Source organism: Protopterus annectens, chromosome 5.part0 (genome assembly GCF_019279795.1).
Source record: "Protopterus annectens isolate FY-2018-M chromosome 5.part0, PAN1.0, whole genome shotgun sequence".
Taxonomy (NCBI): domain Eukaryota; kingdom Metazoa; phylum Chordata; order Ceratodontiformes; family Protopteridae; genus Protopterus; species Protopterus annectens.
In genome coordinates this window covers 1,179,898,733-1,179,926,563 of record NC_056735.1, presented here as the reverse complement: position 1 = coordinate 1,179,926,563, position 27,831 = coordinate 1,179,898,733, and the positions used below count along the sequence as shown (strand labels likewise).

The following is a 27,831-nucleotide window of genomic DNA, read 5'->3' as shown; positions in this document are numbered from 1 at the left end:
TCTCATAGAGTGAGTGCGTGTGTCAGTTACTTGGAGCAGGGACAGACAGCACCAGTTTCACAGAGAGAGTGGTGAGGGATTTGGCTTGAACACACAGCTGAGGGCTCAACTCTACAGTTGTGCCAATGGGGAGTCTTACTGGAGGCCTGGAGAGATAGCAGGAGAGGGAAACCCAGCCCCCTGGACTGAGTGTGTTCCTTGTGTACTCTTAAGGGAAATTGTGCTTGATGCAGACAGCTGCATCTGGAAATAATGTGTGCACCTATTTTTGTTCCAATGAACATCCCTCACCGGTCAGAGGTGAGGATTCAGGCTCTTTGATTACTGGCCCAGAGGAGGAGATGTCACAACATATATATTATTTTATACTAACACAATGTGCTCATCAGCCCTATTTCAGCATTATTTCCACTATGGATATCGTAATGAAGTGACCAGTATAATGACATATGATTTTAATTGATCTTACATGATTCTATTTGTGGCAATTACTGACAGTATCTGTCATAGCCTGGCACCATCATCAGCTGCCCAGTCTCTTCCAAGCACTTCAAAATGAAATTGTTTCTCCATGAGATAATGACAGCTGGTGTTCTTATTAAATCTTTGCAGTTAGCTGTATAGAAATTAATGCTACATTTTATTTGTTCATAGGATCATAGGAGATTACAAAGCTATCAACTCAGAGGTCATTTTAAGCCTAGCTGTTTCATCCCAATGTGATACCATGAAAATGCTAGTCAATACCTAAGATTGCATTCAGTGATGACAGTCCATGTCCAGAAGGATTGTTAATGCTATCCCCAATAACAATTTATGGTGCCCCATCCACTCATCCAGGTTCCTCTTGAAGAGTGTCATAGAGGTGCTCTGTTTCACATAAATTGGTAGCCTGTTCCATGCAGCAGTTTCTGGGAGATAAATCTGTCCCTCCAACATGTCCTATTTAAGTCACGGGCGATGTTTAGGTCCCTGGAACAGGTAGCCCTAGTCCTGTTTGATTTACTGATATGCAGCAAGTTCATTCGGTTTGGGTCTTGGATTGCTGTGTAGGCCAGTCATAAGTTTCCCCTAAGAAGTCTATACGACATGGAGTATAGTGACAGGGACTTTAGGCAGTCTGTGTAAGGCACATGCTGGAGCCCTTTGACTTTCTTAGTTAAAAACCTTTGAGGTCTCTCCAGTTGCTGCAGGTGCTTTGTAAGGTACATGCCAAACGAGGTATTATACTGAATTGTGGGTCAGACTAGTGCTGAGTACAGAAGGATTATAGCCTCTTTTGCTCTCAAGGTGATGCCTTTACTAATCAAGTGTGCTATGTAGAAAGCCTTCCTTACTACAGTAGACACGTGGTCAAAGTTAAAGTTGCAGTCAACTTGTGATCCTAGGTCCCTTACTGCTTCATAGGGAATGATGATGCATTTCTTTGGATTGATTGTGAGACAGTGACTAATATATCATTTACGGGTCTGTGAGAGACCCTCCTGGAGTATACTGACATCATTTGGGGATTCAATGATTGCACCTAGTTTGCAGTCATCTGCAGACTTGGTCAGCCACAATCCCATAGTTTTGACCTGAATGTCTGAGAAGTATATACCAAACAGTAGGTGACCCAGTACTGACCCCTGTGGCACCCCACTGATAACAGGTCTGCTGGCTGATGTGGAGTCACCCACTTTGATACTGTGTGTCCAGTTTGTGGGTTAGTTGGCAACCCATCTTATAACAAAGGGGTGTTGCACAATACACAAGAGATATGTGTAGACTAGATAATATAAAATGATATAAATGTTAATAAGTCTGACCTATAAGGTAAATACTTAATGTGAAATATGAGGACAAAACCAAGGGAATTCCACACCACCAGATGGGGTACATTTGTTCTACTGTGAGACAGTAGACTATGATGGATGTGTTTCATAGCTAGTTACTAGGCATGTGGTCAAGTGATACCATTGAAGAGCCTAGTCCAATTTCTGAATTATTCCAAAACACTGTCTGGTTAAACGTCCTGTTCATAGTTATACAATAAGCAAATGGAATCAAACCCTGGACTCCAGGAAGAAGTTTGTTATCATTGCTTACAGTCTTGATCCTCTGTGCTAGGTCTGGTAAATGTTAAGTGTGTTTTTTTTTAATCAATGAAAAAGAGGGAGTCCCTTAATACTGGTGGTTTTCCATAAACTTAGAATTAATCTGATTATCTCAAGGGTTTAAACTAGCTGTAGCATGTGTTAGGTAGCAGGAAATTCTAAGAAATGTGGATCCCTGAGAAAAGGATGCCTAACAGAAATAACAATCTTTATGGGCCACAGGATGTGACTGTGATCAGTGGTTATCAGTGTCTGACCAGGGTGGTACAATAAGAACTGTACTGAAAAGTGAAATCAAATCACAATAACAATTACTTTAAGTAAATGTACTTTACTTGCTTTTTCAGTTTACAGATGGTACAAAGTGGATTTGTTGGTGTTAACTTTTAGAAGTAACCATTTAGTTTGCATGAGTACAAAATACATAACAGCATAATATATTGAGCCATTTAAATTGTTGTTGTTTCTCATTGCTGGTGTTTGAGACTAAAGATGCTGTTATATGACTGTAAAGCCTATAATGTTGGTGGTGTGCTTCACTTTGCAGGTAATCGTATCATCATGGGCAAAAGCCATGTTTTCCGCTTCACACACCCAGAGCAGGCACGGCAGGAACGGGAGAGGACGCCATGTGCTGAGACACCTTCTGAGCCTGTGGACTGGGCTTTTGCTCAAAGGGAGCTCCTGGAAAAGCAGGGTATCGACATGAAGCAGGAAATGGAACAGAGGTGAGGGAAGAGTGTACAGTCATTGACACTTCAGACATTTCAAAAAAAGCATTTGGAATGTTATCATAGTGGGTTTATTCCACACTTTATTAAAGAGAAAGACAGAGAAAGAATAATAGTGTAGCATGTTATGATGAGGTGTATTAGGGAATAACCAACTAATAAGTAAATTAAAGTAGTCATTGCGCATACAGAAACATGTTACATGGACAGTAGTAATTAACTAGTAATAAGGAATAGGTGGCACATAACACCTGACAGGGAACAATACACATGTGATGCAGTAATTTCCTTTAGCTTAAAATTCAGAAGTATTTTACATAAATGCATATTATGGGGAATTATGTCATATTATTATCTATTATATCATATTTTAACAAATGGCAAACAAATAAAATAAATAAATATATTTTTGAATGTCATTTAAGTATATACTTTAGCAATAAGGGAAGATAACAGTGCATCAAACACAGTAAAAAAAACTCTGTTCTCAAAATATTGGAGTTGTAAAATAGTTTAGATTCAGCCAATTGTATGGTTGTTGAAGCAGACTTAAAGAAACAATATATTGCATATATTTTTACATTTTTAAATATAAAATAGAAATGTCTTAGTGTTTTCTTTGTGAATGTTTTATTTGTTTCCCATCAAATTATATTTTATAATTGGTGTAACCAACTATGAACATGGTATACAGATTATCCATGCATTTACAGACCCAGAATATGATCTCCATAATTTTATAAAACTTAATTCTGGAAGCAGAGAATGAAGATAATTGTTCACATAATGTGCTCACAATTTACTGGATAAGATGCCATTCCTAATTGTTCAATAGTTTATGTCATGACCTAGTTCTTATAAAGATGTGTGCTTTCTGAGTCAAGCATTCTTTAATTTATTCATAGTTTTTAATCCTGGTACTTCTTCAAGAAGGCTACTTCAGCCATCAGCAACTTCTTCAATGAAATGGCACGTCTTGTCTCTCTGTTAACCCATCCTATTTATACTGGTTCCTTTCTTTATATGTTTTTATATTGACTTACTGGGCTCTGTGGATTTCGGATTCCTTTGAGGTTCTTTAAAGCTTCTGCTATAAGCTCACCTCCTTTCTTTGAGAATGTACATATTAAATCATTTTATTGTGTCCTTAAAAGGCTTCTGACATAGACAGAATGCAACTCTTGTTAGCTCACTCTGAATTGCACCTGTCATTGCAGAGATTAGGCTCAATACTGAGATGTTAACAGGCTGGTTAGTACAAGTGATAAAAACTGCTTATCTACTATTGGTGATGTTTTCTCTTATCTATTCCTGTATTCGCTAAGTCTGCCTTAATGTTATTTCACACTTATTGCTTATCTTCAGTCATTTGATGAGTACCCAGGTGCCTTGCTTTTTTCTTTTTTTTTTTCTTTTTTTTTGCTGATACATCCCCATCCTTGTATCTTGTCTGGATGTTTATTTTCTGATGTTCACATGCATTATTTTGCATTGCTTGTAATGACCTTGCGGCGCTATGTTTCAATGTTTCAGACCAGTTGTCGACCTCACCATGCATTTTTTCATTTTGCTTTTGCCACCCCTTGTACCACCTGCTAGGAGTCTAAACAAAAAACATTACTGCCTTGAAGCTCTCTTCACCCTAGAGAATGCTGATGTCAGTGTCTTCAATGAGGTATGGCTCAAAGCTGTGGAGAGCAACCTTGACGATTGGATGGGAGAAAGGAAATTCACCCCAGGGATCACGTCAGTCGCCCTGCTAGACAGGGGTCCAGGAAAGTAAATAATGTGGGAAGAAATAGCCAGGGAATTGTTATGGTTAGGCTTGTATAGGCCCTAGGGCTGATAGCCTAGTACCAACCTATGAACCTATGAACCTATGTCAGTGCAAGGTTATTATGCCTTCCATACATTTAGACCAGCTACTGCACAGACATGGATTAAAGGTGGAAGTGTCTCAGTTTCCATCAAAAATAAATGTATCTCAAGGCTGGTCAAACAGGGCAATGTACTTGAGCTACTCTGTGTTCAAATCACCATAGGCAAAATCCAATACCACTTCCTTGCCAACTATAGGTCTCCCTCTATGACCCAGGAACTTCATACTATGTATTTAAACTTATTGGAAACACTCACCATTCCATCCAATACCATATTCATGGGTGACTTTAATTGCCACACTATTAACTGGGAATCCTATATGACAGCAAATGTACAGGCACAGAGGTTCCTGGATTTTGTAAACATAAACTCCCTGGAACAGATTATAAGTACACCAACTAGGGGTGCAACCATACTGGATCTGGTCCTCACTAATATGGAAGAATGCTGCAGAGCCCCTAGTGTAATTTCTTCTCTGGTAAGATCAGACCACAAAATGGTTTCCTTTGAAGTAAAAATAAAACCTGGAACATCAGCTAGCCCTGGAATATGCAGGAACTACTCTAAGGCTAACTTCCTGCTATTAAATGATAACTTAGCAAACTTTAAAGCCCCTATAAACCCTGAGAACACTGCTCCCTGTGCAGAACTTTTTTCAGAAACCTCTACAAGCATGTGAATAGCTGTATAGAGGCAGCTGTACCCACCAGAAGATATACAGAACTAACTCAAAAAATGCGGCACCCTAGTAGGATCACAAAATCAATAGGCTGTATAAAAGAAGGTAGAAAATCATGGCAAAAATTAGAAGATACAGCACCTAGTATGATAAAAGGACTCTCATCAAACTAAACAAACAACTCAGAGGACCAATAAAGTTTACCAAAGCCAAATCTGATGTAAATTTGGCCTCCCAATCCAAGGACAACAAAGAGGTATTTTTTAGTTATCTCCACAACCTCAAAGGCATTACACAATTGTGTGCAGAGCTCATTGTAAATGGAGCCACCTATACTGAGCCAGAAAATATAGCAAACCTCCTGGTTGATAAATTCAGCTCCAACTTTACCATTCTGTTTCCATCAACCTTGCTTCAGGAAATACCATTAAATATAACTGCCCCTCCTGAGGGGGAGGTCCTAAATGCTCTCTAGAAAGCCAAGAACACTGCATCAATGTGCCCTGACAATATTCCAGGATGCCTTCTAAATAGCATGAATTTTGACCTATCAGGCCATCTGGAATTACTATTTAACTGCAGCCTCCAAACAGGCTTTGTGCCTCATGAATGGAGAACAGCAATAGTCATTCCTCTGCACAAAGGTGGGCCATCTATAGATCCCTGGAAAGTCCAGATCCATAAGTCTCACTAGTCTCATGTGCAAAGCAGTGGAAAGAATTATCATGGAAATGATCAGTAATGACATAGTAAACCTCCAGACATTGTAGCCAACCCAATTTGGTTTTGTCAAGTGCAGGAAACTCCAAATAGTGCAACCTCTGCGAGTGAGGCAGCTGCAGGGTCCCAAAGAGCAAAGTATTCAGACAAAAATAAAATAGGACCAGCATACAAGGCACCTTGAAAATAAATTTATTGATTGAGGTTCTTGAAAAACAGACCGGTTTCAGAAAATATTTAACAAAGCCTTCTTCAGTGTTTAAAAAAACAACAAAAAAGAACCTGTATTTAAATACTCAAGTGAGTCATGTTCTTAATTACATATGCTCATTCAGACCTGGCTTAAAGAGCCCACCAAGTTTAATAATCCATTTTTTCTCCATTGAATTTAATAAATTATGCCAACCTGATTTGTTATGCCTGGATCTTCTAATTTTATCAATAATGGTAAAACTAAAAGTAGCTTTTGGATGTACAAAGAATGTTTATATAAAGCATTGGTGTCTCTCTTGTGTCTGATATCACTAAAGTGTTCAGAGATTCAAAGCTTCAAGGGTCTGGAGGTTTGGCCAATATAGAATGCAGGACATGTGCATTCGGCCAAATAAATGACCCAATCTGAGGAACAGTTAGCAAAAAATGTTATATTGAATACTTGAGGGTGTTTTGACTGCTGAAACTGGTGGTTTTGAGTATGATGTTACAATAGATACAGTGTCCACAAGGGAAGCAACCAATTAATGGATCCCCTGATAATGTGGTCTGGATACGTTTGGTACCTTTCTTCTCAAGATGTTTAAAGTGATTAAAAAAGGCAAATAGATTTTTGACTTTCCAAAAGGAAAACGAACATCTGTCTCCAAGAATCTAGGTGTTACTGAAGGTGATTTGTGTCTAGTAAAGCTGGTTGCATGGAGAAGTGAATTATTTTGGGGGAATTCCCCCAAAATAATTCACTTCTCCATGCAACCAGCTTTCATCCTCCTCACATCTGCAAAAACATTCCCAAATCACAGTTCATGTGCATTTAACACATATGTTCTGATCAGCACACTTATAGACACTTCAGAGATGATTTAGTACATCGATTCCATGACTGTGGGTATAAAATGGGTCAACTATTACATACCAAACACACAGTTGACCAGATGGAACGCACTGAATTGCTTCATTACAAAACTAGACACAAATCACCTTCAGTAACACCTAGATTTATCACCACATATGGTTGGAATACCAACATGTTGATGCAAATTGTTCAACATAATTGGAACATATTAACATGTGAACCTCGATTTCAGGACATTCTTGGAGACAGATGTTCGTTTTCCTTTCAGAAAGTCAAAAATCTATCTGCCTTTTTTAATCACTTTAAACATCTTGAGAAGAAAGGTACCAAAAGTATCCAGACCACATTATCAGGGGATCCATTAATTGGTTGCTTCCCTTGTGGACACTGTATCTATTGTAACATCATACTCAAAACCACCAGTTTCAGCAGTCAAAACACCCCTCAAGTATTCAATATAACATTTTTTGCTAACTGTTCCTCAGATTGGGTCATTTATTTGGCCAAATGCACATGTCCTGCATTCTATATTGGCCAAACCTCCAGACCCTTGAAGCTTCGAATCTCTGAACACTTTAGTGATATCAGACACGAGAGACACCAATGCTTTATATAAACATTCTTTGTACATCCAAAGGCTACTTTTAGTTTTACCATTATTGATAAAATTAGAAGATCCAGGCATAACAAATCAGGTTGGAATAATTTATTAAATTCTATGGAGAAAAAATGGATTATTAAACTTGGTGGGCTCTTTAAGCCAGGTCTGAATGAGCATATGTAATTAAGCACATGACTCACTTGAGTATTTAAATACAGGTTCTTTTTTGTTGTTTTTTAAACACTGAAGAAGGCTTTGTTAAATATTTTCCGAAACCGGCCTGTTTTTCAAGAACCTCAATCAATAAATTTATTTTCAAGGTACCTTGTATGCTGGTCCTATTTTCTTTTTGTTTGTCAAGTGCAGGTCATGCCTGCTCAACCTGGAGGACTTCTTTGAGAAGGTCACCAAAGTAATGGCTGAGAGCAAAATGGTTCACAGTCCCTTCTTTGACCTGGCCAAGGCATTTGACACAATACCCCACTAAGGCATTGTTGACAAACATAAGAGGTTACATATAAACCCTTATGTCACCTGGAGGGTAGCCAACTGGCTCATAGACAAGACCCAGGAAGTTAGAATTGGGGGACCCACCTCTACAAAGAGGCCAGTCACAAGCTGAGTCCCTCAGGGATTGGTCCTGGGACCACTCCCTTTTGGCATGTACTTCTCTGAAGTCAAAGCCAATGTCAGTGGACTCTGGCTGACCAAATTTGCAAATGATTGCAAATTAGGAGCTGTCATTGAATTCCACACCAACACAAATGTTCTTCGGGAAGGGGTGACACAGACAAACAACTGGTGTCAGAGCCAAGGACTAAAACTAAATGCCAAGAAATGCATAACAATATCCTTCTGAAAGTCATCCACTCCTGGTAACTATCTTATTGACTACACACCCCTAAGATTTGACCCAGTAGTCAGGGACTTTGGGACACACATAGACAGTAATATAACTTTTGACCATCATGTTTCTACAGTAGTAAGGAAGTCATTCTATGTTGTCTAACTTATAAAAAAAAAGGTATGGCACCTAGGTCCAGGAAAGTCATTGTTCCACTGTTTTTGGCATTCATAAGACTTTTCATTGAGTACAGTGCCCCCTTTGGTATGTACTTTACTAGGCATATAGAACAAATGGAACATCCACAGAGGTTTCTCATTAAAAGAATACAAGGGTGCAAGTAACATGCCCTATGCAGAACACCTCAAGGCCCTAACCCTGTATTCTGTCTCCTACAGGCTGTTAAGGGGAGATCTATACCTGCCATACAAGGCATTGTCAGACCCGACTGTGATGGACCTCTTGCATATCGACATTAGAATTACCCATTCTAAAGACTTTCACTTTACCTGTGATATAAATAGGACCTGCTGGAGAGACAGGTATATATCCCAGAGACTACCCCGTCTCTGGAACAGGCTCCCCATCCATGTAAAGTGGAGTTCCTCCCTATCCCAATTCAAGTGTAACTTGGACAATTGGATGGGGAACAGGAAATTCATCCCTCGTTTGACACCTATGTCTCTAATGGACACAGGCAGGCTGTCAATGGTTCGTTTCACAGGCCCCTGCTTGTAAATGTTTCACCTCCCAAGCCCCTACTTATACTTATCAAGGGTATCAGAACTTGTCAGAGATTTGGGATGTATGGCTAGGCTTAAAATGACCTTTGTGGACATTAGCCTAGTAAACACCTATAAACCTATGAACCTTAGTTGCAAATTTTTGTGTCATCCATAAAATGTAAGCCTTTTCTTCCAAGTGTTACTTACACAGGTATGGAAAAAGTCTGATCCCGGTACTGACCTATGATGTATTCCAGTGGTCACCATTCTTTCAGCTGAAAGATCTTGATTTATTATAACCCTCTGCATTCTGTGTTCTAACAAATATCTTCTATTTACTGCCACTGTTAGATGCATACAAAGCCAGTCTAAAATTATCAGTAATGTTTTATGTAATACCATGTCAAAGGCCTTCCTGAAGCCTAAGCAGGTGACATGCACTCTTCCTTTGTGATACAGTACTTTTGGTAGAAAGTTAAGAAAAAAAACTCACAGGTCTGTTTGGGATGACATTCCTTATTCTGAATGCTTTCTATCTTGAGTCATTTACCCCCAACAGTTCCCATATACACTAAAATTATTTCAGTCAGGAAAGTATCCATAAATTTAGCTACAACTCATATCAGACTAGCTTTCTAAATTGTGTTTTTTCTGGTAACAATGAAGTCCCAGTAGAATATCGCCAAATATTTTACAAGGAATGCCTTAGAGGTATATTCATTTTCATTTATTAATTTATTTATTTTTACATATATTTAGTAATTTTATCAAATACAAAAAGAACATAGAGTAACTCTATACATAACATTTCTTCGAATGCTATATGAAGTGTATAAAAAGGTCTTTATACTATAATATCACATACTGTAGTTTCAAATCTTCATTAGTTAATGATAGATATGCACATATTATATTGAGTATTTCATATATAATATTCATTTAACATTTCTAAATATAAATTATTTATAGTTAAAGGCAAAAATAAAAGTACACCAAATAATAAACCACACTACATATTTGAATAAATATTAAGTGCTTTCCTAATTATTAACCACGTATTTCTTCCAAATATAAGAACAAATCATTAATACAGTTAATCTATATGAAATGATGTAGATAAAAAAAGAACAGAATAAAAAATAATCCTCTACTCAAATATTAATGAATGTAACACCTACACTCAAAAATGTATAAACATACTTCAAACTTCACAACTGATTCATTGCCTTAAATTCTAAAAAACATTTGCTACTAGCTTCTCATTCATACCAGGTGCCCTTCCTGAATTTAAAGTTGGTAAATTAAGCCTCTTGGTTGTAAGAGAGTCTCTAAATCACCACCACACATCCCTTACTCTTTTACATTGTCAATAACATTAAAAGTGAACTTCTTGAAATCAATACATAACTTAGAATGCTGACATAATGCATTAATATCATTGTTGATGTTCTTCGTGTTTCACTGTTGCAGTCATTACATTTGAGTTATCTGCTTGCAGGTAGCCCTCAGTCGGCCTGATTATCAAAGTCTTGGGTCCTGCGTCGGTTGCTGTCTCATCTTCCACAATGTCAGGTAGTCAGGGGTATAAAGCATGCAGCTGATGCCATTACATCAGTCTTTCTTGCCGTGCGGTGCCCGAAGCAGAAGCAGTTTGCAAGTGCTGGTCGGCCGACTCCGGAAATTTTTGTTTTTGAGTTTCAGATCCGAAATCTTCAACTAAGCTAAGTACCCCATTTGGGGAACCTTTTTCTTGCTCTTAACAGATGTCAGTAAAAGTTAACAATTGTATTTCTTGGAGAAAGCAAATACCTCATAAAGATTTTCATTCGTACTGCATTCCTTGCTTAGGCCCAGACCACAATGTACCTCGCTGTCGGTTTTGTGCCTTATTCAAACCTTGAACTATTCGTCGTCAGTTCATTTTTGCATCTAAATATTTTGGTACTCGGTTCAATTATCCAGAAATGGCTTCGGTAAGCCACCTGACTACCGGCATTTCAAAAAATTGCAAAGATAAACAGAGACAGACTGCATAGGTCCAAAGCTGCTGACAACGCTTCTCCTAAGCTAGTCACCAGTTCACCGGTACTCAGTGAGGTGCTTTCGCAGCCCCTGATACCCGCTACTTCAGATTCGTAGGCCTCTACTGAGACCCATTTGGAGTCTGGTATGCCCCGAGATGCTTCTTCAACTGTGGAACCTGCGGATGTCTCTACCTTGGATGGGTCCAGAGCCGCTGTGCAGGCACCGGCTTCTGAGGGTGTATTCAGGCCTACTGACTTGCATATTAAACTGACGCCATCTTCTTCTTCAAGGCCTAAATCTCAACCCATGTCTAGAAAACTGACTCCCAAACTGCATGGTCAAACCCCTTTGCCTAAAAAACAAATGATAAGAATGGCTGAAGACCTTATTACTTTAATCAGGGGAAGCCACCCTTCTCCCTCTAAGAGGCTTAGAACTGATTTTCCTTCTGGTTCTTCTGATCAGGATTCTGAAATTTCTGTTTTCTCTGATGACCAGGAGTTGCCCCTATCTACCTGCGAGGATTCTGATGCAGAGGACTCCATTCCCTCTGCTTCCCTTCCGGAGGATTTCTCTTTTGGTGAAACTTTGCATACTCTTAGGGAGCATTTCCACTGGGAAAGCCAAAATTACTTTGACTCCAAAAAGAGGCTTAGGGAATTCTTACTTCTACCTCAACACAGGCCTTTAGCTGTCCCTCCTGTACTGGACATTGTAGATGATGCCTTCTTGGAATCTAGCCTGGCCCCTGACACTTTACCTCCAGCTCCCAGAAAACCTGACAGGTGTTACAGAGTTCCTGATTCTCACAAGTTCCTCTTTAAGAATCCTACTGTGGATCCTGAGACCATTTTGCAGGGGCCCAAAGGCATTAAGGCTACTACTGCCAAAAACCCTACCCCCTCTGATAGAGATTCCAGGGCCCTGGACAGATGGGGTAAGAAGGTATACACTTCTGCAACTTTGGTCATTAGGGCCTTAAACTGCCAGTTTCATATGAATTACAGGATTTAATGCATTCTGCTGAACAAGTTGGAAAACATACTTTGCAATATGGTTTTAATTCATTAGAGGCATCTTGCAGGGCTGCTGTCACTGGGTCTGTACTTAGAAGGCATGCTTGGCTTAAGGAGTAATCTTTGCCAGATCATGTTAAAGCTAAATTACTGGATGCTCCCTTAAACCAAGACCACCTGTTTGGCAACAAAGCAGAAGAAGTACTTAAAAAGATGGAGGAAAAAGCTAAATCTATGCAAAATGTTAAAGATTTCCTGCAAGTACAACCTCCCAGATTTAATAGGCACTGGCCTTCTAAGAATTGGTCCTTTCCTGCCTCTTCCAGGCCTTCTCAGTCCAAACCTAGAACCAACAGAACACCCAGGCTTCAGTCCCAAGGTACTCACAGGTCTAAGCAGTGGGGGGCTCCCACTTCCAAAGCTGGAAGTAGTAAGACATCCCCCTATGGTAAACTGTCACATTGACTTAACTTTAAACCTTCCAAGCCCTGTTCAACTGACTGTTCCTTTAGGGGGAAAGATCACCCTGCATGCAAAAAACTGGGAACTCATTACCCAAGGCAAATGAGTTTTAAATATAGTTTCCCAAGGATACAGATTCCACTTCCCCTCCTTATCAACCCCAAACGGTTGGCCAGACCTACCCCCAAATCAGTGGGCAGAGGCTCAAAAGCAAGTTCTCTCTCTTCTAAGCATCAGGGCTATGCAGCCTGTCCCAGAAGAAGAATGGGGGCAAGGTTTCTACTCAAGACTTTTCCTGGTACCCAGAAAAGACAATTCCTGGCGTCCTATCCTGGACCTGTCTATCCTAAACACTTTTTTGGTAATCCCAAAATTCAAAATGCTAACTCTTCATCAGCTGCTTCCTATGCTAGGCAAAAATGCCTGGTTGGCAACACTGGATTTAAAGGAAGCCTTCCTGCACATCCCAATAAGGGAATCTTGCAGAAGATACCTATGCTTCAGAGCAGGCTACATGCACTATCAGTTCTCTGCACTGCCCTTTGGCTTATCCACTGCACCCAGTATATTCACAAAGTGCCTAGCTCCAGTCATTGCATTTTGCAGGCAAAGAAATATTCAGATATACCCATACCTGGACAATTGTCTAATTCAGGCAAAAAGCCAGGACATACTATTAAATCATCTGGCATTTGTAAAGAAATTACTAACTTCTCTGGCGTACACCATAAATGAAAAGAAATCACATCTAGTACCCTGCCAACAAACTGTATTCCTGGGAGCAAGCTTGAATACAACTTCCCAGATGGCATACCTCACACCAGAGAAGCAAGTTCATTTGACAGCCTACTTCAAACTACTGGCCACAAAGATCCAGCTATATGCAAGGAAAATACTGCAAGCCCTGGGGTTCATGGCCTCTTGCATTCTACTAATTCCATTTGCAAGACTGCATATGAGGAAACTACAATGGTATCTAAAAAGCCTATGGTGCCAACATTCTCAGGACCTAGAATCAATGATTCCTATCATACCTTGTCTAAAGACAGAGTTCCTTTGGTGAGCAGAGGCCTGCCACCAAAACAAGGGACTGCCATTCACTCTACCCCCTACTGCCCAAACCCTAACAACAGACGCATCAGACTATGCATGGGGGGGCTCACTTGGCAGGGCAAATGGAACCCGAGTCAAATGCACCTGCATATCAATCAAAAAGAAATGTTAGCTGTACAGAATGCTCTGACAGCTTTCAAGGACCACATTCTTCCAGGACAATTATTGGTAAAGACGGAGAACACCACTGTTATGTGATACATAAACAAGCAGGGGGGAACCCATTCATACCCCCTCTGCAGACTAGCCATGGCTCTGAGGAACACAGCCTTGAGCTACCAAGTGCACCTATAAGCTCAATTCCTGCCAGGCAAGCTAAATACACTGGCAGATGACCTAAGCGGAAATCTCATGGACCCACATGAGTGGAAACTGGAACCAAAGATATTCAACATTCTGAGAATCAAATGGGGGAGCCCAGAAATAGACCTGTTTGCCTCCCCTCAGAACTACCAATTGGACAAATTCTACACAAGGATTCCCCACAGACAATCTTGGAAAGTGGATGCCTTGTCCTTCAGCTGGAAAAACCTATCAGTTTATGCCTTTCCCCTTCTGCCTCTCCTCTCCAAAGTGCTACTAAAGATCAAACAGGACCAACCAAGGACAATACTTATTGCACCAGACTGGCCACCCAACACTGGTACCCCCTCTTGCAGAGTGCGTCACTTCTGGAACCATGGCACCTGTCTCAGACCTCTGCCCTGCTGTCCCAGCAGGAGGGCCAGATTCTGCACCCACAGCTTCAAACTCTGAAAATTGCAGTCTGGCTAATTACATAACCTCTCTTTTACCATCACTCATTAAGCAAGTGATGGATGTCATTCTGGAGGCAAGGAGACACAGTCACTAGAAAATCCTATGCTGAAAAATGGAAGAGATTCTGTTCCTGGAGCCAGACACAGGGGATGGACACAACTGTGCCCAATTTACCGCTCATTCTTCAATACTTAACTGAGATGCTTCACAAGGGCCTTTCCTTTTCTTCCATCAAAATTCATGCCTCGGCCATCTCAGCTCATTATAATACAGAGCCATACAGAGCCACCCCTCTTCTCTCATCCACTGCTGAAGCAATTCCTCAGAGGGGACAAAAACTTAAGACCACCCAGGAGAGCCCCTTCTCCAGCCTGGGACCTTAATTTTGTATTGGAAAAGCTCACTCTACCTCCCTTTGAGCCAGCTGAAAATGCAGAGTTGAAATTCCTTTCTTGGAAAACAGCCTTCCCCCTAGCCATCACTTCAGCAAGAAGGGTGCCTGAATTACAGGCCCTCATGGCAGTGGAGCCTTTCATCATCTTTCATGTGGACAGGGTGTCCCTCAGGACCAGTCCCTCCTTTATGGCCAAGGTGGTATCCAGTGTGGCCCTTAATCAGTCCATTCATTTGCCAACCTTTTATTCTAATCCACAGAACAAAGGGGAATGAATACTGCACTCCTTGGATGTGCACAGACAACTTAGATTTTACTTGGACAGGACTAAGCCTCTCAGGAAATCTGAACAGCTGCTGGTTGCATTTGCTGCAGGGGCAGAGGGGAAGGCCATTTCAAAGCAAACCATTTCTAAGTGGATAGGCCATCACATTCATTTCTGCTATAAGCATCATGGAAAACCTACCCCACAGGGGATAAGACAACATTCAACCAGGGCTACATCTACCTCTACAGCCTTTCTCAGAGGTGTCATCCTAAAAGATGCTACCTGGAGGTCTGTACATACCTTCACCAAGCATTACCACTTGCCAATTTTTTCTAAATCCAGAGCTGGTTTTGCCAGTGCAGTCTTGCATGGCCTTATAGCTGGTCCTAATGCTATCTTACTGCCTCCTCCCTTCCTTAGCTTTGGGAATCTACCCAAATGTAATGACTGCAACAGTGAAACACGAAGAACATAGTACAGTTGTGTACACGTAACATAAATGTAGATGTTCGAGTGTATTCAGTGTTGCAGTCCTGGTTACCCTCCCTCCAGCTCCCTGACTTCTATTGACTATACCTCTATTCTTGTTTGCTATGCTTAAAGCTTTCTGGTGTATTTGCTTTTTGTTGGAGGTGTAACCTTGTATATAATTGCTTCCCATTATGGGGGCACCTGACATCTGGGGCAAGAAAAACTGATGTAATGGCATTGGCTGCATGCTTCATACCCCTGACTACCTGACGTCATGTAAGATGAGACAGCAACCGACGCAGGACCCAAGACTTTGAGAGGGCTACCTGCAAGCAGATAACCCAAATGTAATGACTGCAACAGTGAATACATTCAAACATCTACATTTATGGTAAGTGTACACAACTGTACTTTTTTATAGCATAAGTATGGTTTCAAGTTCTCAAGTACAATTTTCTGTTAGTTTTTCCTATGTATAAAGCTTCAGAAAAAGCACAGACTGCAGTATGAACTAAACTACTACCGCTGCAATTGTATCTATTATTTACTTCATAAAAAATGCTCCTCTAGCAACATTACTTGTGAAAGTTGCTGCTATTAATTTGCATTGTTTACCAGACCATCACACAAATGTCTCATTGATTTTGCTGTACTTTACTGTAACTTGTGCTGCTCGTTCTAACATAATTTTCAAATTACTTTTTTTATGAAGAAATAGTGCACCAGAGTCCAAAGTATCAGTCAAACCTTATTAGCCCAAAAGAATTTTCCAGTTATTTTGTAAAACTTAAGTACTTGATTTGGGCTCCATTTACACAGTATTCTGCCTGAAATGCATATTTATACCATTTCTTATTATTCACATATTAGTTATCATTGTCATGTTATACTGCGGTGGTGCTGTGGTAGTGTTGTCGCCTCACAGTAAGACGTCCTGTTCGATTCCCAGCTAGAGCGTGTTCTGTGTGGAGACATGCGTGAATGAGCGTACCTTCATTGAAGGTTGTGCGTCAGGGCTGGCAACTCGGCACATAAAAAAATCTACTGCCAATCATTAGCGGACCGGAGTTCCGCTGTGGCGACCCCTAACCGGGAAAAGCCGAAAGACACAACAAGTTATCATTTTTAATTTTTTTACCAAAAACTCAGAATTGTTGTGTATACTCTCCTATGTTTCTCCACTGAGAATTGTTTCTTTTTTGTAATCCTGTCTTGTAAAATTTCACCACTTAAGTAATCCAAAAGTATCATAGGATAACCTCCACCTAGAAACATATCAATTAATTAATCATGTTTTTCATTAAATATTGTGTCGTCAGTTGTCAGCTTTGAACGCCTGATCATCTGATTTTTAACTACGTTTCTTGATTTCTTCTCTGTAAACCTAACAAGTAACTCATTCGTTTTCCTAAATTGCATAATTACGTGTGCAGTTAAATACTTAAATTATTTATATTGTGATAGAAGGAACAGGAAAAGAAATATAAAAATAATCAAAATATTAAAAATAGTGATAAGGAAAGGGCGATGAAGTCTATGCTATATCATTAATCACCTCACTCAAATTTCGGGTATTGTTAAGTATATTGTTAACATTTATAAAAAAATACAAACTTTTGACCAGAAATGCTAATTTTGGAAATTGAGGTCTAGATCTTATTTTTCTTGAAGTACGGTTAAGGAGAAGTAACACTGGGAATAGCTCTTATGTCAAATTTGCTTTTACCAGCAAAGAGACACTAACTAGCAAATACAAGGTGACTAAGTGTATAAGAAAAACTCCTAAAGGGATTTATTGGGAGAATTTACTCAGAACTGGACATTTTCCAGTCAGATATCTTTCCTAAGTTTCATATATGGAATTTACCTTCAAACGATTTCCTCAAAGGCTACCCACATTGAGTCCCGTGCCTTTTTTTAATTTCGTCTCTGCAATTATTCCAATATAAAAATCATGCCAACTAAATATGCAGATGATTGCAAAATTGGTTTAATTATTGTAAGTATCAAAGACCTACAAGGCTATGATATGGAATTCAAAGAGCCCGTAGGGCAACTGAGAAACGTATGCCTGTAAATTCTGTTATACCACCAAAGTCTAGAGTTGTGAAATTCCTTTCCTTTCTAGATAAAGGATTAGTTTTAAAAGCAGCTTGGCCTTAGACTCTGTTGAAAATAAGTCAGAACATTAGTTTTAAGAATTATCATATTTTAAAGATCTTGGAAAGAAGAAAAGAGTTTGTGCCAATAATTAAACTCTTAAAAAACAATATAATATAAAATCTCATCTGTGGTATCCAACACAGCTAAACTATTCCTATCCAGCAGCACATGGATTTTTAACACAATAGAAGACGTGAAATACTTCATCAAAAACAATAATTTCATCTTCCCCTGTGAAGATATGGACTGCTTAGCCAACACCAAGAAGAGAACATCAGAAAAAACTTCTGCAATGAATGTAAACTCTTCATCCAAAGGTGGTGTGAATACTGTAGTGTAGATTATCTACTACAATCAGGAATGCAATAACTCCACATATGCATTCTGTAGCATAGCTTATCTATAGATTCAGAGGTAAAATACGCATATTGTAGTGCAATGAAGTCCATCTGGCACAGTCAGTGGTACGGTATAAGCATAGTTTGCATATAAAGGGGCAACATGCATACTGCAGTGTAACTTGCCTGCTGCAGTAAACAGTGCAGTCAAAGTGTTCTCTGCATGCAGCGGTACTGTAGGCATAATGTAACATGGATTACCTACAGTTCCAAAGTTATGGTATGCATACTGTAGTTTACTTTACCTGCCATAGTCAGTGGTAGTGAAAGTAAACTCCTCAACGAAAGGTGCAGTAGTAATACTGTATTATAGCTTACCTTCCACATTCAGCGATGCAGTGTAAGCATACTCTGCATTTGTGGTACAGTGTGCATAGTATAGTGTAATTTAGTTACACGTGCAAAGGTACACTATGTAGTATTTTCTTCTTTCCAAGATCTTTACCACTACTGTAGTTTATCTATAACAATCTGTGATACAGTGGAAGTGTACTTAGCATCAAAAGTAAAGTATGCATACTGTACTTTAGGTTACCTACGCATCCGAATGTGAAATATGGATACCATAAAGTAGTTTACCTACTGCAGTCAGTGCTGCAGTGCAAATATAGTCTGCTTCCAAAGGTACAGTGCCATAGTGTAGCTCACTCAACTACCACAAGCAGTGGTGCAGTGCACGTATCCTCTTCTTTTAGTGGTACAGTATACATACTGTTTTGTTGCTTACCTACCACAATCAGTGGTAAAGTGTTGCTGCTACAGTTGCTGATCAGTTTCACAATCATCTTTTCGATAGGATGCCAAGATACATAAACTCCTCCAGCTGAGAGAGAAGTCTGCTCTTTATAGGGAGAGAACCACAGCTTCTGATTTGAAGGAGCTGATTTTCATAATCCTTGCTTCACTCCCAGTATTTAAATACTCCAGAGAATGCTGGAAACCAGAATTACTTGAAGATGTGCAGACAGGACATCATCTGCAAACAGTAATAATGCAGCTCTCACACCCCCAACTTGAATATTCTCCAGACCTTGTCTGTACCTTGATATCTTATCCATGAAAAATCACAAACAGTGGGGAAAAAAAGGCACACCATTGATGGAGTCCAGTTCCCACTTTTAACAAATCTGACTTAATGGCAAGAATGGTGGCATACATCTTTCTCCTCAACTGGAACTGAATGGCAGATGCCAGCAGCCATGGGACCCCACTTTCCACATTCAGGAATATATAGCCATATGCTTTCTCTAAGTCCACTAGATACATATAGGCAATAATGTTTAAATTGCATGACACTTTCTGTATATCAGCAAGAATTGCTCCACAGTTAGCCACTTCAGTAGTGTAGAGATAAAGTCATCACTGTGGCTTTGATGGCCTGAGATTGTTTAATGGCTTCAGCACTTGATGTAGCTGGCAGAGGAGAATAGGTGTGCCCTTCCTGGGGGAGGGGTCACTTATAGCAGGAAATGCAGTGCAACATATCATTGCAGAAGGGGGTGCAATGAAAATGCATGACTAGGGAGGTGGGTCTTCAGCTTACCAAGCCACTGTTTACTGATAGCTTTCATCACACCTGCAGAAAGGTGTACACCTGCATGTTGAATGTGTTTAGCCTCTGGAGTGACAACGATCACTCATCCTTCCACACAAGGGTGAGGTTAAGGGCATCATAAAAATGCTATGTATGGTTCTTGGATACCTTGAATGTATGGAAACAAATCTGTTCTAACTTAATAAGAGGAGGTTTGGTGGTCAGTAGCAACAGTAGCAAAGAACACCTAGAAAAAAAGAAAGAGTTACTTAGAAGTTAACTTGTGGCTGTTTCTGCCATGTCACATTGAGCTAATCGGAGGAAGTCGAAGGAAGGGCTCTGAGCTAACGAATCTGAGATAAATAACATTAAGTATCCTGTTTTTTGCTTATTTCTGAGTTATTTATAGCACTTTTATTTTACTCACTGTGTGAGGTATTAACTAGAATTTTCTACAATTGTTAAGCATCTGGTTGGGTTTGTTTGTTCTGATTTCCTGCTAGGCGTGTATCATATAACTTGTTTGCATTTAAAAGCATTCTCTAGAGTCTCCTTGATGCTTTATCTGTTTAAACATTTCTGCAGTTTTTTCTACGTAAGTAGTGTTGGTAGTGTAGCATTATCCATACTCAGGCTTGTGTTTTGGGCCTAGTTGTTTGTTATTAGAGGCTGTGTGTCTGAGCACATGTCCCAGGTCATCATAGCTTAGCCAAGACCAGTACAGCATTTCAGTGAGAGTGAATTGTTTGTGGTCATTGGCTGACTGGGGTTGCCTGGACTACGCCTTAGAATAAGCACCTCATTGGTTCTTCCAAGCTTTTTTTAAAGTTGTTTCAGGTTTCAACATTTTTACTTAGAAGTTAACTTGTGACTGTTTCTGCCATTTCACACTGAGCTAATCGGAGGAAGTTGGAGGAAGGGCTCTGAGCTAACGAATCTGAGATATATAACATTAAGTATTCTGTTTTTTGCTTATTTCTGAGTTATTTATAGCACTTTTATTTTACTCACTGTGTGTGAGGTATTAAGTAGAATTTTCTACAATTATTAAGCATCTGGTTGGGTTTGTTTGTTCAGATTTCCTGCTAGGAGTGTATCGTGTAACTTGTTTGCATTTAAAAACATTCTCTAGAGTCTCCTTGATCCTTTATCTGTTTAAAAATTTCTGCAGTTTTTTCTACCTAAGTAGTGTTGGTAGTGTAGCATTGTCCAGGCTTGTGTTTTGGGCCTAGTTATTTGTTATTAGAGGCTGTGTGTCTGAGCACATGTCCCAGGTCATCATAGCTTAGCCAAGGCCAGTATAGCATTTCAGTGAAAGTGAATTATTTGTGGTCATTGTCTGACTGGGGTTTCCTGGACTACGCCTTGGAATAAGCACCTCATTGGTTCTTTCAAGCTTTTTTTAAAGTTGTTTCAGGTTACAACGCTGTTACTTAGAAGTTAACTTGTGACTCTTTCTGCCATTTCACACTGAGCTAATTGGAGGAAGTCAGAGGAAGGGCTCTGAGCTAACGAATCTGAGATATATAACATTAAGTATTCTGTTTTTTGCTTATTTCTGAGTTATTTATAGCACTTTTATTTTACTCACTGTGTGTGAGGTATTAAGTAGAATTTTCTACAATTATTAAGCATCTGGTTGGGTTTGTTTGTTCAGATTTCCTGCTAGGAGTGTATCGTGTAACTTGTTTGCATTTAAAATCATTCTCTAGAGTCTCCTTGATCCTTTATCTGTTTAAACATTTCTGCAGTTTTTTTTTACCTAAGTAGTGTTGGTAGTGTAGCATTGTCCTTATTCAGGATTGTATTTTGGGCCTAGTTGTTTGTTATCAGAGTCTGTGTGTCTGAGCACATGTCCCAGGTCATCATCGCTTAGCCAAGACCAGTACAGCATTTCAGCGAGAGTGAATTGTTTGTGGTCATTGGCTGACTGGGGTTGCCTGGACTACGTCTTAGAATAAGCACCTTATTGGTTCTTTCAAGCTTTTTTTAAAGTTGTTTCAGGTTTCAACTTTGTTACTTAGAAGTTAACTTGTGACTGTTTCTGCCATTTCACACTGAGCTAATTGGAGGAAGTTGGAGGAAGGGCTCTGAGCTAACAAATCTGAGATATATAACATAAAATATCCTATGTTTTTTGCTTATTTCTGAGTTATTTATAGCACTTTTATTTTACTCACTGTGTGTGAGGTATTAAGTAGAATTTTCTACAATTGTTAAGCATCTGGTTGGGTTTGTTTGTTCTGATTTCCTGCTAGGAGTGTATCATATAACTTGTTTGCATTTAAAAGCATTCTCTAGAGTCTCCTTGATCCTTTACTTGTTTAAACATTTCTGCAGTTTTTTCTACCTAAGTAGTGTTGGTAGTGTAGCATTGTCCATACTCAGGCATGTGTTTTGGGCCTAGTTGTTTGTTATTAGAGGCTGTGTGTCTGAGCACATGTCCCAGGTCATCATAGCTTAGCCAAGGCCAGTACAGCATTTCAGTGAGAGTGAATTGTTTGTGGTCATTGGCTGACTGGGGTTGCCTGGACTACGCCTTGGAATAAGCACTTCACTGGTTCTTTCAAGCCTTTTTTAAAGTTGTTTCAGGTTTCAACATTGTTACTTAGAAGTTAACTTGTGACTGTTTCTGCCATTTCACACTGAGCTAATCTGAGGAAGTTGGAGGAAGGGCTCTGAGCTAACGAATCTGAGATATATAACATTAAGTATCCTGTTTTTTGCTTATTTCTGAGTTATTTATAGCACTTTTATTTTACTCACTGTGTGTGAGGTATTAAGTAGAATTTTGTACAATTGTTAAGCATCTGGTTAGGTTTGTTTGTTCTGATTTTTGTTTCCACCCTCCCTCCCTCTTCGTATCCTGTTTTTATACTTGGTGGCTTTGCAGTTGCCCACCCCTACTGTACATTTAATCTGGGGCACTCCTCCAAGTCTAGTGTCATTACCTCATTCTACCTATTCCAGGGAGAACATTTGAGAAGGCCAACCAAGTTAGCTTCTGCTCCTCCTTTCCCCTTTCCACTTTACAAAAAAAAAAAATATATATATATATATATATACATATATATATATATATATATATATATATTTTTTTTTTTATTTTTTTTTTCCCTAAGCTTGTTTCCTGCTTTTCCTATAAGTTGTTGAGTCCAGATACAAATTTGCTGTATCCAGGACTGTTTGTAAGCTTCTGAGCCCCCAAGCCTTTCTGTGTTGGAGGGAAGCCTTCTAGCTTAATTTTTTTTTCTTAGAACTTGCCAATTTTCTAGTTTCAGTACTCAAATCTGTTTCTTTGAGCTCAGCACTTGTTCAGAACTCACTGTAAGCACTAAATAAGCTACAAACTACTACAGCACTCACCTTTCCTCACTTGTCTAGAGGAAAACAGTTTTTAGTACTTAATAAATAAGCACCTATCCAGGCATGTCTAAGGGTCAGTTACCGGTGTTTTCTCCTGTCTACCTGATGAATCTGGGCATCTTGGGGCAATGCAGCAATTGCCTCATGTACCCAGACAACCCTCTCCTCCTACCACCCAACACTACAACACATGAGAGATGCACTTATATAACCAAACTGGAAGCAAAGCTCTCTTCACCCAAGACTGGACTAGGCAGTCAATAGGAGAAGGTAAACACTTGCACCACACCACACTCATCACACAGTCCCTCAAAACCTACACCACCAAAACACACACATAGAAACACAAAATGCACACGTACATTCCTGGAGGCTCTCACAAAAAATCTACCCAATCAACAGGGACCTCCAAAGCAGAAACGCAAGCAACCTCCACCCCCCAACACAACCCAAAACACACATAGCTCACAAACTCAATGTGCCACTCAACCACAGTCCATAAGGCATAAAAACGTACCTAACACTCAAGTCATAGGTGACTCTATAGTCAGGCATACTGATGTTCCACTCACCAGGCTAAACAAGCAGAAAGTCACTGTCAGCTGCCTGTCAGGTGCCAGGATCCGCCACATAACGCATGACTCAGGTCACTCCACAGGAAGTATAAGTATGACTCTGTCATTGTCCATGTTGGTGTGAATGACCTGAGACGTACTTCCCTGGACTACATGAAAAGAGACATGGAGGAGCTTTCTGATCTTGTAGCCCAGGCCGGTATGACCCTAGCCCTGAGTAGCATCCTGCCGCCACCCAGAATGATACCACAGTACAAGGACAAAATGATTGACTTCAACAATTGACTAAGCTTCTGGTGTCATTTTAAGGGGATCCAGTATCTATCTGCCTGGGATGACATGATCGACAAACCACGATGCTTTGCCAGAGATGGCCTGCACCTGCCTCACTTGGCATTCCAGATACTGGCTAAGGCACTTGCCACCCCTATAGTGCCTTTTTTAGGCAAGATTCAAATGACAAATTCACCACTGTAACAGGTACAAGCAAGCAAAATCTGAGGGTAATGCTACTCAGTGCTAGAAGTCTAAACCTCAAAATGCACTCACTCGAGGCACTCCTTAAAATGGAGAACATCGACATCTGTGCAGTGACAGAGACCTGGTTCAAAGCTCCAGAGAGCACCCCTGCATTACCAGGCTATAATTCATACCACATCTTTCAGCCACCTAACTTGGACCGAAGCACTAAAGGCGGAGGCGTGTCCATATTCATTAAGGATATCCACACCTCCAGGCTAGTTGCTCAGCATAATGCATCTGAGATTATCCAAGTGCAACTAACTCTGGCAAATTTTAGCTTGCTACAGATCCCCCACCATGCCCCAGGATTCTCACTCCTCATTTCTTGATACACTGGAAAATATTAGGGTACAACCTAACACCCTAATAATGGGTGATTTCAACTACCCCACCATTAACTGGGAAAACTACTCATGTACCAACTCTTGTGCTCAACATTTTCTCGAATTCATAAATTCCAGTGCCTTGGATCAACTTATCCACACCCCCACCAGGGGCAGCAATATCCTAGACCTGGTCATTACCAACATGGGCAACCAGTGTTCACACCAGAGGTCACTTCCTCACTGGTCAGATCCGACCACAAGCAAATCACCCTAGACATCCACATCCCAGCCCCGCCCCCCATTAGGGAAACCACTGTAAAAAATTTCTCCAAAGCCAACTTCACTGTTCTTAAGACAGAAGTGGCAAACTTCATGACACCCATGCTTACGGACAATAGAGATACGACTGCTGAATCCTATACAATTGCACTTTATAAGCACTTACACGAGTGCATGGATCATGCAATCCCTAACAGAACCAAGATGCTATCCTCCAAAAAAAGGAAGCCAATCTGGTGGTCCTCTGCTATAAACAAACTCTACAACAGAAGAAAGAAACTGTTGCAAAAAAGAGTAAAATCTCATGATTGGAGGAACTTCGTGCTCAGCCTCAGTAAGAAGCTGAGATCCCTCATAAAATCCTCCAAAGCTAGTTACGAAAACAAAATCGCCACTGATTCTAAAGTTAACCACAAAGCATTCTATAGCTATGTCAAAAATCTCAATGGCAACAATCAGATCTGCTCTGAGTTACAACACAGTGGCACTAAATATACAGAACCAACTGATATTGGCAACATCCTGGCAGATAGGTTCAGTGCTAACTTTACCCCTCTCTCATCCCCTAAAGGGCCCATCTCTATACCGGAAGAATGCAAAGCACCTGTAATCATGGCTGCACAGGTAAAAAACACACTCTCCAAAGCCAAGAACACAGCATCCATGGGACCTGACAACATTTCAGGCTGCATTCTACATGAGCTACAGAACGAACTGGCACCCCACCTAAGTACCATGTTCAATCATAGCCTCACTTCAGGCTTTGTGCCCACTGAATGGCTCACAGCAATGGTTATCCCACTCCACAAAGGGGGAGCCACCACGGACCCCGGGAACTACCGCCCCATTAGCCTGACAAGCCTGGTCTGCAAGGCTATGGAGCGTATCATCAGGGAACTTATAAACAATGACATTGGTAATCTCCAGATTCTGGACCCTACCCAGTTTGGGTTTGTAAAAGGCAGATCATGTCTCCTAAATCTGACAGACTTCTTTGAAGTGGTCACCAAAGCTGTAGATGAGGGTAAAGTGGTACACACAGCCTATCTAGATCTCGCCAAGGCTTTCAACACCATCCCCCACTCTGGAATTATAGACAAACTTACTAAACTAGGTATAAATCCCTATGTCACAAGATGGGTTGCCAAATGGCTCACTGACTGAACCCACACTGTGAAAGTAGCAGACTCTAAATCCAACTTCAGATCAGTGACAAGTGGAGTACCACAGAGTTAATTCCTAGGTCCTCTTCTGTTTGGTATCTACTTCTCTGAAGTACAGGCTAACACAGAAGGTCTTTGGCTAACAAAGTTTGCAGATGACTGCAAACTAGGAGCCATAATAAAATCTCCTAACAATGTGGATATCCTACAAAAGGGCCTCACTGAGACAGATGCCTGGTGTCAAAGCCATGGCCTCAAGCTCAATGCCAAAAAGTGCATTGTCATCCCTTTTGGTAAAAACTCTGTACCCATGAACTACCACTTATGCGGTAGTCTACTTAACACCGAAAGTGTGATAGGAGACCTTGGGACACAGGTGGACAGTAGTCTCTCCTTTGATAATCACATTGCCACAGTAGTCAGGAAATCCTTCTATGTGGCACACCTCATCACAAAAGGTTTCTCATCCAGGAAAAAAGAGGTCATTGTTCCCCTCTACTCATCACTCTTTAGACCCATTATAGAGTACAAAACCCCTTTTGGTATGTACCTCACAAGGCATCTACAACAACTGAAAAGGCCACAGAAATACCTCACAAAGAGGATTACCAGCCTCAAACAGATGCCCTACGCAGACCGTCTCAAAAAACTCCAGCTTTACTCTGTCGCATATCACCTACTCGGAGGTGATCTCTGCCTAACATACAAAGCTATGTCAAACCCAGAGTTGTTGGACATGCTCCACGTAAAGAAATCCCAATCCCTCTGAGCTACACGCTCTAGGGACCTAAACCTTGTCACCACAATAAACAGAACATGCTGGAGGGATAGATTCCTGTCTCAGAGACTTCCCATACTCTGGAACAAACTACCTCTCTATATCAAACAAACCTCCTCATTAGCACTCTTCAAGAAAAATCTTGATGATTGGATGGGAGATAGGAAATTCACCCCGAGGATCACTTCTGTGGCTCTGCTTGACAGGGGCACAGGAAAATAATTTTCTTGGGTGGCAAAAGCCAGGGTACCATTTGGCTAGACTTATATAGGCCCTACGGCCAATAGCCTAGTACCTACCTATGAACCTATAAGAGTTCATCCAGTGCTCCTCATCCAGGATAGTGAATTACTTTTCCTATATCTCATCCTTCACTATTGAACAAAGTCTGCTTTCCAGTATGCAGGCATACGCTTTCATGAAGAGTCTAAAAAGTGTCATCCCTCTGTAATTGAAACATCCACCTTTTTACCTTGTTTGAAAAAAAAAGAAATCTACCACAGTCTGTCAGTCCAGAGGTACTGTCTAAGCTGTCTGTACAACACAGAAATGACACAAGTATTCAACACTGTCAGCAGTTACATATGGATCTTGATCATTCCCACAGCCTTGCCAAAGCCGCTGTGTGACCTACATAGTCTGGCACAACTTCAGCCTGAAAAAGCTGCATAGAGCTCATGTTTCAGCTTAACTCTTGTAAAGAGAAGGAGGTGGTCAGTTGCGATGCTAATGAAGTGACAGGAAGGTCACCTTACTGCTGAGGAAGTTGCTGGAGCTTGTACGGAGAGGTTGAAAAGTATGAGGTGGATGTAGTTCAGTTACCTCAGCACATAGCATTGCTTTTTAAACCAGATGTCATGAATGGGTATTAAA

At 40.4% G+C, this 27,831-nt stretch overlaps 1 protein-coding gene across 18 annotated transcripts in view; it reads left to right on the top strand.

Annotated features, from left to right (window-relative positions):
• The window catches only part of KIF1A (kinesin family member 1A), a 2,189,582-nt gene that overhangs the window by 1,208,652 nt on the left and 953,099 nt on the right, over nucleotides 1-27,831 (top strand). For all 18 annotated transcript variants that reach the window (XM_044071047.1, XM_044071036.1, XM_044071035.1 and 15 more), the window contains one exon: nucleotides 2,644-2,824. In XM_044071047.1, coding sequence (XP_043926982.1) covers nucleotides 2,644-2,824 — 181 coding nt within the window. The remainder of the gene's footprint in view (nucleotides 1-2,643; nucleotides 2,825-27,831) is intronic.